Source organism: Melospiza melodia, chromosome 27 (assembly GCF_035770615.1).
Source record: "Melospiza melodia melodia isolate bMelMel2 chromosome 27, bMelMel2.pri, whole genome shotgun sequence".
Lineage (NCBI taxonomy): Eukaryota > Metazoa > Chordata > Aves > Passeriformes > Passerellidae > Melospiza > Melospiza melodia.
The window spans coordinates 9,541,199-9,557,933 of record NC_086220.1 but is presented as its reverse complement, the minus strand read 5'-3'; the positions used below and the strand labels follow the sequence as shown (position 1 = coordinate 9,557,933).

Sequence of the window (16,735 nt, the reverse complement as noted above, 5' to 3'; positions counted from 1 at the left end):
ATTTTATTCATTCTATTTCATTCATTCATTAAGGTTCACAGCAGAGAACATTGTTATAATTAGGGAGTTCCTGCTGTACAACACAAATCACCTTGATCTACTGTAACTTTATCTGAAGAATTCTACCCAAGACACAGAGAATGTGTTAAACACTGAAGTTGTGAATAAAAAGCAAACAAATGAAGCTGCACTGCAACACTTTCCAACAAGGCTGGACACGAGGTCAGTACCCCACAACAAACACAGCACCCCAGCCCTCAAGGTGAGAGCAGCATGAACGAGAGGTTATGATCATTAAGAACAAATAACTGATTAATGATTGCTGTTCCCAGTTAATAATTAGCCCTCTGCCAATCTGGGCTGGCCCCTGTGCTTCCATAAAGAGCATCCCCGTGGGCAGGGGCAGCCCTTGCTGTGTCCCACCATGGCATTCAGTGGCACCTGGAACATCTACGCTCAGGAGAACCTCGAGGCCTTCCTCAAGGCTCTGGGTAAGTGCCTCCTCCTCCTCCTCCTCAGCCACTGCCAGCACAGCTCTGACTGCTGTGTTCCCATGGATTTGTCCTTTTCCTTCTGGGACAAACTGCCCTGCTTGGTTCAGTCTGTTTGACTGAATTTGGATGGGAAAAGAAGCTGAAAGTTATAGTAGATAATATATATAATATATATAATAATTATATGTAATATATATTATCTACTATCTACTATATAATATGTAACATATAAGATATAATATATAACATATAATATATAATATATAACATATCATATATAACATATATGACATATAATATATATTGATGGAGAAATGTTACAGATAACCCCCAAAGAAGAGTTGTTGTGTTGATTATCTGTGATTTATAAACATATATAACTAGAAAAAGCCATCAATGATTTATTCAGCCTCCCAATTATTGTACAGAAGCCCTTCCTGCAGCAGAAATGCTGTCAGTAATCTGGGAATAATTAACACCTAGAGGTGGTCAGAAACCTGGCAGTGCTTATCAAGTGTGATAATGTCAGTAATCTCTGGGTGATTATAAATCTAATCTGAGAGGATTAGGACGTGCTACACCAATAAATGTGCACTTACCTTTGCCAACAAAAGGTTCCTGTTGGGGTTTTGAAGAGGAAATAGGAGATATTCAGGAGAGGAAGATCCAGTTCCAGTTGGCTACACCAGTAAATGTGCACTTACCTTTGCCAATAAAACATTCCTGTTGGGTTGTGAACAGTAAATAGGAGATATTCAGTGGAGTAAGGTCCAGTTCCAGTTGGAAAGCCTGGTCTGACAGCGTGACAAAACCAACCCCTCTGCTGGTGACAATGACACCTCCAAATCATGCCAGGGACACCCCAAAAAGGGAGTGTGAGCTACTCCCAGTGTTCCAGCTCTGACTGGACAGATAATCCCCCAACTCCCTGGGAGAATAAAGTAATGCACACGTGGTTCTTTCCATGGAGAATCATCACCCCATGGGCAGCCCTTAGGAGAAGAAACTGCATAATGTGACACATCACCAGATATCACACCAAAACCTAACCAGACTGGAAGGAATGGAACAAAAAAACATAGAGAAGAGGGGAATCCAAACCAGGATTTGTCTTTTAATTTGGACATCACCTTCCAATACTGGTTTGGATTTCTGTGCCTTTGTTGGAAGGCACAATTTGCTATTTTGCTATTTCCATAACAAAAGTCCTGTTTTGCCTGTTTTTGCAGGGTTGCCAGATGACACCATCAAAATGGCCAAAGATATTAAGCCTGTTGTTGAAATACAACAAAAAGGCAATGATTTTGTTGTGACATCCAAAACACCCAACAAATCTGTAACCAACTCATTTACACTGGGCAAGGAGGCTGACATCACCACCATGGATGGCAGGAAGCTGAAGGTAAAGCATTCCTAGAACAGGACATCTTTATTTATCCCTAAACCTCACTTTGTGTGTGAGTGGAATTTGTTTGTACCAGTTCAATTTGCAAATATTTCAACCACTTTAACAAACAGAAATGTTCTTAAAACTCCTATTCAAATGCTCTCCAGTTCAAATTAACAGCTGTCATTAGGAAACAGGAGTGTAATTTATTTCCTATTAGTCCTCTGCTTACTGGAATTGAATGCCAAAATCTAATTTTTAAAAATGTTTTTTAAATGTCCCAACAGTGCACTGTGAACTTGGTCAATGGGAAGCTGGTGTGCAAATCAGACAAATTCTCTCATGAGCAGGAAGTAAAAGGAAATGAAATGGTGGAGGTAAGTGCAAATAAGTGAAAATAAAGGCACTTGCAGAAAAATGCTGAAGGAAAAAATGTTGGCTAGCTCAGAGTGTTTACAGAGTGGATAAAGACTGCTCTAAGCAGCACAAAAAACTGCAACTTTTCCTTCATGCAAATGTTGTACATATATTTTAGTGTTGTACACATATTTACAGGCAGGTGCTGTGACTGTGTTTTCTTGTGGACTAGGATGGATTTATGCATGAATTACAGACACTTCTGACACTCAGCTATAAAAATGTGTATTTGTCTCCACAGACCATAACATATGGTGGAGTAACACTTGTCAGAAGAGGCAAGAAAGCCTAAAGACAGATCCTCCTGTGTGACACCTTTACATACCTGAAATAAAGTGCACTTTCCACAAAGTGTGAGCTCTGTTTTATCTGAACAAACAGCACAGGAAATCGTGATGCTTTCTGCTCTCCTTTCTCACAGCAGTCCCTTGTTACAGGACTGTGTTTCCCCCTCTGTCCTCAGTGACAGAAATTTGCCTCCCAGACACCCCGACCTGGATAAATCACACAGCTCCAGCTCAGCACAGTAATCCTTGGGAGCAGCCAAAAGCTACAGAAATGCTCCTTGATTTCTCACACACAGACTGAACACACTCAGCTTTAGTTCCTGCTCCTGCTGCAGGTTAGTTTTTAACCAACCCCGTTCTCTGTGACCTGGCCAGCACAGAACAATCGGGCATTTGTTGGGCTGATCTGAACCACATGGCCCAGCAATAGAAACAGCAATATTTGAAAAGCTGTGAAGCACTCAGCAGTCATTAACAACAGGGATGGCTGTTCTTAAACTGAATTACACAGAAGTGCAATTAAGAGGAAAGAGAATTAAACATTCTTCCAATTTGCAATGAACTCTCCCAAATGTCTTGTCATGGCCCAAGTCTGTGAGGCTGAAGTAAACCAGACTTTGTTCAGACCCTGTGTCTCTATTAAGTATAAAACACACAGGAGATTATATCTTATTATTGTATCAGCAGCCCCATTTCACAACTGAAGTCACTGCAGATTTGTTAGAATTGGTTTTAGGTGCAAGACCTCATGAATAAAGCTGTTGGATTGATAATGCCATTTAAAATCCTCACGGGGAGGTTTATCCCAGTGAAGAGTGCTGAGTTCCCATCTCCCCATGCTAGGAGAGCAGTTTGTGAGGGGAGAGGTTGTGATTTATTACCAACACAATGTGATACAAGCAATTTGGGAAGTGTATTCTCATTCTGGGATAAGGCTGCTCTCAGGGGGAGTTTCAGTGGCATAAAGGATCATTGTGCTCATTCTGCTTCCCAGGCAGCTCCAATGCCAGGCACAGCCCTGCAGCAGGATGAAATTCCATGTGAGTTCCACAGAAATAAGATCAGCAGCACAGAAATCGGGGCTGGTAAAGCTCAGGGAGGAGGAGGAGGCTGCTTTAAAGCTCTGGTGCTGCAAAAAGGCACCCAAGAACTCAGCACCCTTCTCTCTGGGAGTTGCTGGGGAACTGCTGCAAACACACCCTGAAACCAAACCAAACACACGCTGTGGTTTTCCAGCAGGAAATTCACAGAGTGCTGCAGGTCCGCGAGGATCAAAGGCTGTGCCTGCAAACTGGAGGCTGGAACATGCAAGACACCTCAGGTTTATTTCTAAGCCAAGGCAGAGATCCTTCATTGCTCATTGCAAACCCGTTACAAAATCATTGTTGCAGATACCACACACCGAAAGCACACTGACCTTATTTAGAACTTCAACTCATGCCAAGTCATTCTAATGGCTAAAATTCTAAAAAAATTAAAAGAACACTTCACCTGGCTTTCTTCACAACTGCAATGACTTCACTTTTCCAGCAATGGTGCCAATCTTTCCCATCCCTCTGGCCAATGTCCTTCTGCCACAGGGCACCCAAGATCTGGGTGGAATATTCAGTGCAGGTCCTCATGTGAAGCAGTCAAACCTGAGGGATTCTGATCAGACTGAGATCTGTGTCCCGTGGCCCAAAGGAATGAACATTCCTCAATGGCACAGCAGCCTGGGGTGGCAGCTCTGGATTCACTATTCCACAAAAACAAATTTTCTGTGCATTTTTCTGTGAAGGACTCCACTGGAGTATTTATAATCTAACTTGGATCTTGTTCCAAGTTTTGATTCCCAATCTGACAAGCTCTGACAAGGTATTCCTGGCAGCATGGATTCCTATCCATCAAAGTCCACTCTCTGGTAAATTAATTGTTTTCAGAATGTCTGTAAAATGTTTTTTTTTCTTTTTTGCTCTGTGCCAAGCACTCCCACCACAATTCCAGTCTCTGATGTGCGTTCTTGGCTGGAGTTTTAGGTTCTTTTAATGATTTGTGTGAGCAGATCTGTGTTTATATTGCACAAGGTAACAACTCGACCTGCTGCTTGCATACAGAAAGATGCTAACTGTAAATATTTAATGCAAAAAACATGATCAGAAATCCCCATCCCTTCTCTGTTGAGTCCTGCACACAGACCCTGAACATGAAACCACACAAATTCCATTTTTTTGGGAAGTGTATATGTCTGCACATCTCCTGTGTTAGTGACTGAACTTCATCTGCCATTCAAACTTGAATCATCTGTCATTCAAAACCTGTAAAAATCAGGCACTTCTTCATGTGAGATTGCCAAGATATGAACAGCAATGTCCTCCCACCAGTTTCCATTCATGAATATTAAAAGTAAAGATGAAAATACACTGGTGGCAGACACCAGGGCTGCATCAGCTCCAAGTCTTTCTGTCCCTGCAGCAGTTTGCTGCAAATCCCTCACATGAAAATGCAGACACTTTTCACTGAACTCTTCACCAAACCCTGTGACTGTGGGGTCAGATGTGCCTTTTATCCACCTTTATGTGAGTCACACATGAGCGTGGTGAGAGATCATCTCTCCACCCACCAACTGGATTGTTTTCATCACACAAACAGCTTTAACGGAGAGGGCTGGTCCTGTGCAAACAGCCTGGTGACAACTCCTGGGGCTCAGCAGGGCAGTTGGTAATGGTGTTCTCCACAAAAATTGCATTAATTACTCTGTGTGCAACAATAGTTACACACTCCAGAGAGACACCGGTCATTTATTTCAGGGTTGCACAGTTGGGGCCCTGTGGGATTCCACAAATTGAGCTCACCGATGATCAAAATTTATTACTATTTACACATTTTAGCAAACAAAGGAATTAGTGTGCCTTGGCCACAGGTCACATGGTTCTGAATTTGTTAATTATTGGTTAATTATTCTGTTGTTTCTCATGCTAATTAGTCCCGTTCTCTCCTTTTGGGCCAGTGGTCTGTGGGTTGGTGGTCATGACCTGCCCCTGCAGATGTAAAATTACATTTACCCAGTTGGAGGTCATTTCAGCACGGTCGCTGAGTTGAGTTTATTAGTTTCTTCCTTATCTTGGGAGCTCTTGCCAGATGGCCCATAAATTCTGCATTCTTTGTGTCCTCTATCAGCGGGCATCCTTTTTTCTCGAGCTTTATTAAGCTCCCCCCAGGTCTGAGATCATTGAAGCATGTCCAGCCCTAAACTTTAACAAGGCAATTCTACCAATCTGTTATTCTAACACAGGCACATCACTTAGAGCTCGTTAGCTGCCGTTTCACGGGTTACATCTCCCTTCTTGTTGATTAGGCTAGAAGGCATAAAAACGTCAAACATCAAAGAACACCTTTTCTTAACAGAACTTATCCATACTCCACATTTTGCAACAGCAATGCCACAGGACAGCGATCCCCTGAGCCTCAGGAAGGGCGTTAGAGCCCGAGGCGGTGTCAGTTGGGCGCACAGGAGGGAGGCACGGCGCCGTGAGGCGGCCGCACAAGGCCGGGCCGCGCTCTCCCCTCACGGCGGGGGCGCAGCCGCCATCTTGCCCCGCGCGCGCTCCCCCTTCCCGCTCTTTCGGCGGGAAAAGCGAGGGGGAGGGAGGTGATGAGCAACGCGCATGCGCGGCGCGCGCCGGCGGGCCCGCGAGCTCCCGCGCGCGGCCGGGGCGCATGCGCGATGCCGGAGCGGGGCAGGATTTTGGCGCCGCGTTTCGCTCTCGCCGGAAGCCCCCCCGCGAAGTCTCGCGAGAGGCGGCGCGCGGGCGGGCGGTGCAGCTCCCCCAGGGTCGCCTCAGCCGCTCCCGCCGCGCCCGGGCCGCGCTCGCTCCTTCCCTCCCTCCTTCCTTCCTTCCCTCCTCTCCTTCCTGCCGTCCGCCCCGCCGCCGCCGACATGTCCCGCTACCTGCGGCCCCCCAACACCTCGCTCTTCGTGCGAAACGTGGCCGACGACACCCGGTGAGTGGGGGCGGAGCGGGGGCTCGCGCAGGCTTTGGCGGGCTCGCTAGGCCGCGGCCGCGGGGGTCCCCTCACAGCCGGGGGAGGGGAGGGAAGGGGGCGAGCCCGGCCCGCTTGTTTCCTCCGCCTGGCTTCTCCCTTCTCCCTGCCCTGCCTTCCATTTTCCTCGCGATGCTGCTGCTCGTTCCCCGCCTCTCCACGCGGCTTCGTTTCCAAACAGCGTCCAGGCAGAACAAAGCTGGGCCGCAACAAAGTGAAAGTCCCGCAGCCCTCGGAGCGTGTCCGGCGGGATGTGGCACCGGGGCCGTGCCGGACAGCCGCTGCTTTGGGATGCTCCTCTGGAAATGCAGGATTGCTGCTAGAGGGGAGGAAATGGAGAGTTTGTGCCCAAAATTCCTGCCTGGCCGGTCCCGTTAGCGGGGAGCTGCTGCCGGTGCAGGTGGAATGTTCGGTGCTTGTTGGGTACCGGGGCCTCTCGGGACGCTCAGTCCGGAGCCGAGGGAAGCAATGCTTGGTCTCCGTTATAATCCTGTGGTTCCGAGAGCCTGTAAGGACTAAACAGTGAGAGAACTTCTCGTAGGGAATTGAAACAACAAAAACAGCGTTGCACAGCTTCTTATTTATTCTTTATATGCTTTTAGTGAGCTGCTGGTTTTCTTCATTTCACTTGGGCAATTTAGTGACCAGAAACACCTTTGGTGTTTGTTATTGTTTGTGGAACATTTACACATCGTCCTGTGGGCACAATGGAATGGAATGGAATGAAATTAAACTTTTTAATTTTTTTTCCCACGAATTTGTTCATTTTTCCAATAGTTTATTTTTACTTCAAGAAGAGCTGAGGATGATCGCTTCCAAATTCTTTACAGTAATGTGGATCCTGTTGAGGATTCACCTTAAGCGCTGAGTTCTTGGAGGTGATTTCATTGTGAGATCTCCCCTTCTGCCAGCACTGACTGTGCAGATTTGTTTCCCAACTGGTGCAAGAGAAAGAAAAAAATACTAAAAACCGATAGTAATTGTCACATAGCACCTCAATGTGGTATTGCATCAATCTTCTCATGCAGGTTTTTGTCCTCAAATTAAACGTGAGCAGCTGATGTGAGTAAGAAGCCTCTGTTGAGGAGAGGCTGTTCAGGGGTGGCTGCAGCTGAGCAGTTTTGTCTCAGCTCTCTAAATCCAACTCTTTGGAAAAGCTATCCCGAGGGCATGAGTGGCTGCTCACTGGGATCTGTCCTTTTTGATGTGGTTGTGAGTATTGATTATTTATGGAAATGAGTTTGGGTGACTGGTTTGCTCTCACAATGTTTATTTGGATCTCATAATTGATGTTTATGTGTTGCAAAATCACTGTCGAGGTACTTGAATAATAACAACGATAATTTAACAATCCTTTCTTTCCTTTCTGCCAGCCTTGGCTGCATTGAATGAAGTGGTGTGCATCACTTCACAGTTTACATTTTTGCTTTAGGTTGTGCTGAAGGCTGGTTTCAAACTGCCAGGGTGTACTTGAGCATCCTGAGTGTTCCGGGAAAGCTCTGTGTGCTCCCAGCACTGCCCAATCACTTCTTCTCCCCAAAACTCCACTTTCATCCTCCACCACACGCTTCCAAACCCCGGGGGTGCCGGTACTAAGTGCAGATGTGATTTTTGCCTGTTTGGGCTGTTCTGGTGGGTGTTTGTGGCGCTCAGGCGGTGCCAAAGCCACATCAGGTGTCTGTGGTGTTGCAGGTCCGAAGACTTGCGCCGGGAGTTTGGTCGTTACGGGCCCATTGTTGATGTTTACGTTCCCCTTGACTTCTACACTCGCCGTCCCCGAGGATTTGCCTATGTTCAATATCCTTTCTTCAGATGCCTCATTAGTGAGGGGTGTTGAAGTTTGAAATTCAAGTTTGTGTAAGAGGTAACCAATCTCCGTGAAAAAGCAGTTTATTTTGTGTTGTATCTAATAAGTGTCTTACTGATGTCGTGGTGTTGCGTTATTTTTGAAGATTTAACTTCTCTCAATTGTTCTTTGCCTTTTTTGCAAAACTTAAATCCAGTAATATAAAAGCTTGCTTATGCCACTGAAATTAATACTATAAGATTTAATTGAAAATTTATCACTGCCTCAGAATTGTCTAGCACGTTTTTATTATCACTGGTGTGTAAGTAAAGTTGTGCTTAGCAAAATGTGGCTGCTATTCATTGTTAATTTAACAAATGGAAACTGGAATCACTTGATCAAAATCAGATTGTGTAAAAAATGAGGTGAACTTCTTTCTTTAATATTGTCCCCTAATTTGCTGTCCTCTGTTGTTGCCTCAGAATGTAAAGCTGTACAGTAATGGCGACCCCAAAGAGAAAGCATGAAAGAACCTTTAGAGTAGAGTTCAACAATTAAGGCAAGTAGACAAGCCAAAGACCTCTTAAGGATCAGGCTTGAAGAGAAGGGAGAGTTTGGGAAAAGAAAAAATAAAGAAAAGCTGGAAGAAGGACAAGCCATAATGGGAGACAAAGCTTCGCTTTATCTGCAAAAGGGGGAAAAGGTTGTTTTTCAAAGTTAAAGATAAAGCCATCTGTCATTTTTGGCCAAGCATCTCATGACAAGTCCTTCTGACAAGCACTTAAAGAGTTAAAGGTCAAGATGAAGTTGAATGGTGGCCAAGATTAAAGGAGTCATACCTGATGTATCCTACAGAATAACAGTTTTTCTTCTGTCTGTCATGTAAGCAGTAATTTGATGAATTATTCTGGTTTAGTCCATTGACAAAACCTGTAATATTTCTCTTGTGAGTGCTACTGTAACTGTGGTCTGAATGAAATGGAAGTTTCTCTCCTGCAGAGATGATGCTGCTGAGAATTGAGTGGCCTGGAGGGGAAAGGCAGCTCATTGTTTTGGGGCCCACGAGCTGCAATTAGGGGTGTAGATTCCAGCATTAAAACAAATGTCTGTCACTGTACCTTGGCCCTGAGTGGCACTGCAGGGCTCCCAGTGTCTGCTCCTCTCTCACACTGGGGAGGCTCTCTCTGCACACAGGGCTGTGACATGGCATCAGTTAAACCCAGAATCAGTTGTTTAAAACGTAAAGGAAAGCTTTATTCCAATTCCTAAGTTAATAGTTAATATTTACTGTTGGTATTTCCAACATAACTTAAGAACTAGGGCTTAATTTTAATAAACTCAATGTAGTGGAGAGAACTAAATGACCATTAACAAGTGTGTTTTGAAAGGATACCTTTGTTTTCTTTGCATAAGTACAAGTGGGAGAAGAAAAAAAATTGCGAGTATCACATAGCAAGTGCTTGCTGATGGATAAATTCATGGTCATGTTACAAGATTTTAATTTTATAACAGGAGTTCTCAGCTAGCTGGTGGTTAATTAAAGAAAACACTAGTGTGTAGAGTAGCATGACTAAAATACTTTAAACATGGCTGCAAAATGAGAAAATAACTTGAAAACTTTTATTTTAAATACCAAATGTGTTAAACTGCTCAAACTGCCAAGTACCTTAACACTGGCCACATTTGAAGATGTCCGTGATGCAGAGGATGCTCTCCATAACTTGGATCGCAAGTGGATTTGTGGGCGGCAAATAGAAATCCAGTTTGCACAGGGAGACCGCAAGAGTGAGTGCCTGCATTTTATCTCCTCTCTCCCTGCATTTTATCTCCTCTCCCTGCATTTTATTTCATCTCTCTGGATTTTATCTCTCCCTGCATTTTATCTCTCCCCGCATTTTATCTCCCCGATTTCAGCACCCAGCCCTGCACGTGCTGCTCCTTGTTGTGATGTGCTCCTATTGTATATAAATAGCACATGGATGTTCTGCCTTTCATCCAGTGACTGTTAATGACTCGTTTAATTATAAATGGATAACTAAGTACAGCAGTCACCACAGTCGTTCTTCAGAGCTTTCTGTGCAGCTCTGTGTGATTTCCAGGATTGAGGTAATGTCTTCGTTTTCATTTGGCTTCAGGATAAAAGTCAGTTTCTAGTTATCTCAATTCAAGGTGGAGCAGAACTTTTTATTTTCTGAACAGATAAATGCAAAGAGAATTTGGGTCTTTTACATCTGTTTGTGTGCATAGTTGTAATTTGCAGGGAGATAAAGATTTGTAAAACCTTGCTCAGCCCTGTTGGAATAAACCAGGACTGTAACACTCTGTGCCTGGAAATAAAGAGACCTTAAAGGGCTTTAGTTACAGCTCTCAGAGAAACAACCTGACTGTCCAGTTCTCCCTCAGGTCCTCACAATTATCTTTAATGGAGTCAGTGGAAATTCTACCCTCCAAAGGACAACTTTCTGCCCTGTGTATAAACATTGGGATTTCTAACAAGTTTCTGAGCAAAATTAACTAAATCCACCTTAGCGTGTTGCAAGCAGCACCAAAAACTTAAAATTTGAAGCTGTTTAGTACAGAGGATATTTGTTCCAGCATGTTTAAATACTTGGAGCATGAATTTCATACAAAGGAAGGATAGCTGTGCTGCTTAGAGGAAATACAGTGGAAGACTAATAGGTTCATTCATTCTTAATTACTTTAATAACTAAGCTGCAGAGTGAAAGTGAATTGTTTTATTGGGGGGTTCCTTTTGGAATCAGACTTCCCTTTGTGTGGCATCCACCAAAGCCTTTGTGTAAGCTGGGCCTTTAATCATTGCAGACAGCTGTGGATCAGGTGTGATGATGGTGCTGTGCAGCCAGGAGAAAGTGTTTAATTAGCTTTCACTCGCTGGGTAAATTCAGCAATGTCAGAATGTGTCAGTCATGGGTCTGACCTGCTGTACCAGTTTCCAGCTGGCCTGAAATCACCTTGGCCAGCTCTGTGTTCTGCTTTTATGGAGCATTAGTCCTTTCTGACTGGTTTTGAGGGGGCTTTTTTTGTTTGTTTTGCTTTCTGGATTTACAGTGCCCCCAGGGCTGCATTAATTTGTGTCCAGTGGCCCAAGCAGCACAAAACAAATGGCACAGAGCAGCCTCTCACCTGTCCCATCAAATCACAAATGAACCTTTCTGCTCAACGCCAAATACAAGGCTTAAACCTTGAGGGGAGAAAGTAGGGCATCATCTTCACCTGCAAATCTTGCTGTTTTTCCAGCACCAAACCAAATGAAAGCCAAGGAAGGGAGAAACCTGTACAGTTCTTCTCGTTACGATGACTATGACAGATACAGGCGGTCTCGGAGTCGCAGCTACGAGCGCAGGCGGTCGAGGAGTCGCTCCTTTGATTACAGCTATAGAAGATCCTATAGTCCCAGAAAGTAAGTGTAGTGTGTGGGGCTGGCCTCAGCTGCACAGCACTGTGACTATTTCACACACCACGCTCACTATTTCATTGTCACACTTTGCAATAATCTTTTTTTTCTATCGTGGGAGTAACTGCTGGGAGTTGTGTACCTTGCATGCTGCATCTGATCAGGAATAATGAATGAAACCATTCTGTGCTGCATTGGAGAGTAGCTAAAAGCAAATGCACAGCTTGAAAGTAGAATGTTTCGAGTGTTTGTATGTTTACGTAGGTATTTGTCACCGTTTACTTTTTCTGATGTACCTTTTTAGCAGTAGACCTACTGGAAGACCTCGTCGTAGCAGAAGCCATTCGGACAATGATAGGTAAAAATCCACTTTTTACACCCTTTCAATTGCAAGCTAGATCACTGTATTCCTTTAACTATAGGTTTTAAAAAAAAGTTTCTCCTGCAAAAACGGTAAACAATTTTTGCTGTACTAGATGTGTAAGAATAGTGTTTTTACATTCAAATCTCCTCTCTCCCCTTTATTCTGCTAGGTTCAAACACCGCAATCGATCTTTTTCAAGATCTAAGTCCAATTCAAGATCACGATCCAAGTCACAGCCCAAGAAAGAAATGAAGGCTAAATCACGGTCTAGGTCTGCATCTCACACCAAATCTAGAGGCACCTCTAAAACAGATTCTAAAACACACTATAAGTCCAGCTCAAGATATGAGAAGGAGTCGAGAAAAAAAGAACCAGCTAGATCCAAATCACAGTCAAGATCACATTCTAGATCTAGGTCAAAATCCAGATCGAGGTCTTGGACTAGTCCCAAGTCCAGTGGCCACTAACAGTGTATCCATGTTGGTTTAGGCATGTAAGATTCATTTACACACAGTTCAGTTTACTTAAATTATCAGGAATATGATGTTGCAACAGTGCTAAAAAATATTTTCTTTGTCAGTTTTCCCTGTAGCCGACAACGGTTGAAATTAAAACAGTGTTGAGAAGCCACAGAGAGAGAGAGGGAGAGAGATTGTCCATTTGGTTAAATGTCATGGGCAGCTACTGATTTGGTTGTGGTGTCTCTATGTATATTTTTGTAAAGATTTGCATTTTTAATGCTTAGATATTTGGTGATGACTTGATTGATCGTAACTTGCAACATTGTCCTTTTACAAATGTCACACCCATAGAGAAATTGGTACCAGTTTGTGCTGGGCAGTTAAACCAGCTGTTTGACTGGTTCTTCAACTCTATAAACTTTGTGAGGAAAAGGAAAACTGGACAGCTGTAGTGCAACACTGGCTGCTGGGAGATCAGCCTGGCAGTTTGTTTCCATGGCTCCAGGGCAGGTTTCGGTGTTCTCCGTGCCCACCAGCCCCAGCAGGTTGGCACAAGGAGCTCTGTGGAGGGAGATTTGGGAGATTTCTCTTTAGCCTGCTGTCTGGAGAGATGGTACTGACCTTGCATGTACGACGTGGGCAGAGAGCTGCTCTGGGAGCTCACTCAGAGCCTCGGGATAGAGGAGAGGCTTCACTGCCTCTGCCCTGGCTGCTGGTGCTGAAAGTGAGGGAAAAACCCACCTTGAAATGGAAAATCTAAATTCACATTTCAGCAAACGGCAGAGCAGCTAAATATTAGGTTGTGTGTACATTTTATGCAGTTTTTTGTATCTATTCTCAGTTTTAGTGAGCAGTTAACCATAAAGTTGCTTAGTTTTCCTGCTGTTAGATACAAGTAGATCGTTTCGAGTTGTGTGTGTACAGTATATAAGAACTAAACTTTTATGCCAATGACTCCTGTGGTTAGTTGGTGTATTCATAGGTATCAAACTGTAGCCATCTCCCTGGGTTACCAGGCTTGCTTGCTTTTTACACAGCAAAAAAGCAGTTGGTCAAGCAAGCCTGAATCACTCCTTCCTCAGAATGGATAGTGGTTTGGTTAAAAGATTTCGTTTTCCTTCAGAACAAATGTTTGAAGTTGGATATGAACAAGAGCTGCATCTCTAGTTATGTAGTTTATCACTAATACAGTATATTTAGAAAATTGAACGTGAAAAATAACAAACCCAGTGTGTACTCTTACCAGTATTTCTCTAGAAGGCAAGGTCCTTTGTTATGGAAATGGCTTTTGGCATTGTTTTTTTTTCCTCTTTGCCTTCAAAAGCCACCATCAAACACTTAAGTGTTCCTCGCTGTCTGATGTCTGTAGCATATAAAGACATTGATTTCCAAAAGTTCCTTTTCAGAGAAATGTTTTAGGGTTTGGGTTTAGTGTTTCAGCAGGGCCTTTCCAGAAGCGCAGGTGGCTTTGGGATCTCGTCAGCGGAACGTGCTTAGGGGTTGATCCTAGAACCTTTGTACATTTAATAGTATTTCTAACTTTTTCTTTACTGTTTGCAGTTAATGTTCATGTTCTGCTATGCAATCATTTATATGCACGTTCCTTTAATTTTGTAGACTTTCCTGGATGTATAGTTTAAAAACAGCAAAAAGTCTATTTAAAACTGTAGCAGTAGTGTGCAGCTCTAGCAGAGGAAAGTTGTGGGATTAAACTTTGTATTTCCTTTCTTATAGAGGCTTCTAAAAAGGTATTTTTATATGTTCTTTTTAACAAATATTGTGTACTACCTTTAAAACATCGATGTTTTGATCAAAATAACAAAAGACCCAGCTTATTTTCTGCTTGCTGTAAATTTAGCAAACATGCTGTAATAAAAAAATGAAGGAAATACTGATCCACTGGAATTATTGTAGCATTAGAATTTGACTCCAGAGCATGGTTAGGAATAGAGCTATGCATCCCTTATGGAGTAAAATCCTTACTATGGTATTTCAGTAAGGGCAGGAATTTTTCATTTAGTGTCTGAATAAATAATGTCACTTCACATTTTTGAAGGGGTACAAGACAAACTGAGAACACTAAGCATAAATTGTACTCTAATATATTGAATTTTCTTTGCCATTAACTTTCATTATTGCTGGATGGACTTGCCCCATAGGTTATAATTCAGATACTATTAGCCAGGTTATGAAACTTACTTGAAAACAACGACTGAAGGTTCATACAGAATCAAAATTATGGTATCACCATAACAATTTCTAATTGCCATATCCAAACTGGTGCCAGCAGTGGTTCTGTGGGAGGTGGCAACAGGGCTGGAGCTGCCTCCTGGCCCTGGTGTGTGCCCAGCTGAAGGTGCTGCCCTGAAAGACAAAAATCCTCTGTAAAGCACTGAATTGCTTTCATAAACCCACTGTCGCCCTTTCTAAGCTGAGCTGTGATTATTTCTGCTTTAGCAGCACAAACCCCACTCTTTTCAGCTTTCTAGATTTCTGTATATATAAATACAGTCTTCATGACTTCCTGCTGCTTGAGAGGGTCCTGGTGCCTGCGAGGTGGGGAGAGCGGGGCTGTGTCTGCCAGGGCCTGCAGGGATTGCTGTGCCTGGTGCTGCTGCTCCAGCTGCAACTGGAGCTGGAAGGGGGGAGGAGGGAGGAGAAATCTCCACGTCCAGGCAGGGTAACAGTAACTGTTCCTTAACTGTTGTGTCAGCATGTCCTTATATTGTGTGCCTCAGCGTTTATGTATAGCACAGTTTAATTTTTGTTTTGAAAAGCCAGATCATTGCAAGTATAATGTAGTGTCTGCCAGTTCTGATGGTTCTTTCTTTCTCTCCCAGAGGTAGGACTAAACTTTGACTTGACTTGTGTATATGAACAAGCCAGAAAAGCCGAACACAAACCCACGATGTTTCAAGAGTGCATGAATAAAGATGTTGTCCTAGTTCTTGCTCCCATGGAAAAATTGTGAAGAAGCTGTTCTGTGGGCCTTTCAGTTGGGGACGAGTTAGCAAGATGTGGCCAAAAGGGCAGGGAATGTTTATGCATTCATGCAAATCAAGCCACAGCCCATCTAGATAACATCTCCCTTCCTTGATGCAGGTATCCCAGTCCTGCCCTAAAAAAAGCAGGAGCCTGTCTTGTGCAAGCTTCCTGCAGGTTATGCACAGCTGGAATGCAAGAACTTTGCAGGCTACAAAAGATCATGTCTAGATATCTTTCTTTTGGAGTCTCAAGAACGGTGGGAATTACGTTTTTCTGTGGTAAATCTAGATTTTGTCATTCCTGCAAAATTTGTAGAATTGAAGTAGCGTGTAAAAAAAAAACCTCTGCTGAAATTAATGGCTGTGCTCCAAAATATCTGCAGCGAATCGATTGGTGTCAGCAGTCATAGAAGGCTCTATTGGAACTTCTTTTTCACCTAAAGTCCATGCACCCAACTGGTAATTAAAAATCTTCAATTTAGTGGTTAAGTAGCTGGGTGTTTAATTAGGGACTCTGATAGACTGGTCTCTGAAAGCTCAATGTTATCCTTTCTATGTCTTATCAAGATGTTTAATGTACAGTATCATGGTTTTACTCAAAGTGGAATCTTTTGGTTTCAATGTTGTTTGGAGCTCTCTGCTTGGACAGAGCTTTTTTTCCTGCCTGTTGAGCCTGGTGCCAGCTGGGGCGTGCTCAGAGCGGGGCAGTGCAGCCTCACCCAGCGCTGCTGCTCGGGCCTTGCCAGGGAAGTACAAAGGGATAAAATTGACACATTTTTAGGACATAATCACCCATTAAGAATTGCTGGTTTTCTCCATTTATCTTGTAACTTGCTTAAAAAAGTCTGTAGTCCATTGCTATAATTAATATTTGTCTAAAGATGCTCTTGCTGCTGAGACTATTGTAGGAAGGGAAGACTCTGTACCCTGTAGTGTGTTTGATGGGAGATGCTGATGTTTTATTCACCCACATCCTTTCTTCTTGAGTTTTGTGTTCCATCTGTGCAAATAACCCTGTGAATTGGGAATAAAATGTACAAGTTTTGACTATAACTTGAGAGCACCTTCTGACTTAATTAATCCAGCTGTAGTGTGTGGGAGACGGAGCCCCAAGCTTTTG

General features: G+C 43.5%; 3 protein-coding genes across 8 annotated transcripts in view; 2 read left to right on the top strand and 1 right to left on the bottom strand.

Annotated features, from left to right (window-relative positions):
• Positions 1-6,090, bottom strand: part of GRHL3 (grainyhead like transcription factor 3) — a 99,038-nt gene extending 92,948 nt beyond the window's left edge. For both annotated transcript variants that reach the window (XM_063177517.1, XM_063177518.1), the window contains exon 1: positions 4,077-6,090. In XM_063177517.1, coding sequence (XP_063033587.1) covers positions 4,077-4,207 — 131 coding nt within the window. In that variant the 5' untranslated portion in view covers positions 4,208-6,090. The remainder of the gene's footprint in view (positions 1-4,076) is intronic.
• LOC134429841 (fatty acid-binding protein, liver-like) lies at positions 338-2,649 on the top strand. The gene is made up of 4 exons (XM_063177220.1): positions 338-491; positions 1,724-1,896; positions 2,169-2,258; positions 2,540-2,649. Exons 1-4 carry the CDS (start codon positions 425-427, stop codon positions 2,588-2,590), a joined length of 381 nt encoding a protein of 126 aa, XP_063033290.1. The 5' UTR covers positions 338-424; the 3' UTR covers positions 2,591-2,649.
• A 280-nt stretch (positions 6,091-6,370) lies between the features above and the next one.
• On the top strand, positions 6,371-16,668 carry SRSF10 (serine and arginine rich splicing factor 10). Of its 5 annotated transcripts, XM_063177539.1 has the most exons (7): positions 6,371-6,566; positions 8,298-8,404; positions 10,075-10,176; positions 11,650-11,812; positions 12,111-12,164; positions 12,340-12,441; positions 15,472-16,668. In XM_063177539.1, the coding sequence occupies exons 1-7, from the start codon at positions 6,502-6,504 to the stop codon at positions 15,488-15,490; spliced, it is 612 nt and encodes a 203-aa protein (XP_063033609.1). In that variant the 5' UTR covers positions 6,371-6,501; the 3' UTR covers positions 15,491-16,668. The 5 variants fall into 5 exon arrangements, with proteins under 5 accessions (XP_063033609.1, XP_063033611.1, XP_063033608.1 ...); XM_063177541.1 differs by lacking the exon at positions 12,340-12,441 and having other exon boundaries at positions 12,114-12,164; XM_063177538.1 differs by lacking the exon at positions 15,472-16,668 and having other exon boundaries at positions 12,114-12,164; positions 12,340-14,520.
• Positions 16,669-16,735: the final 67 nt, after the last annotated feature.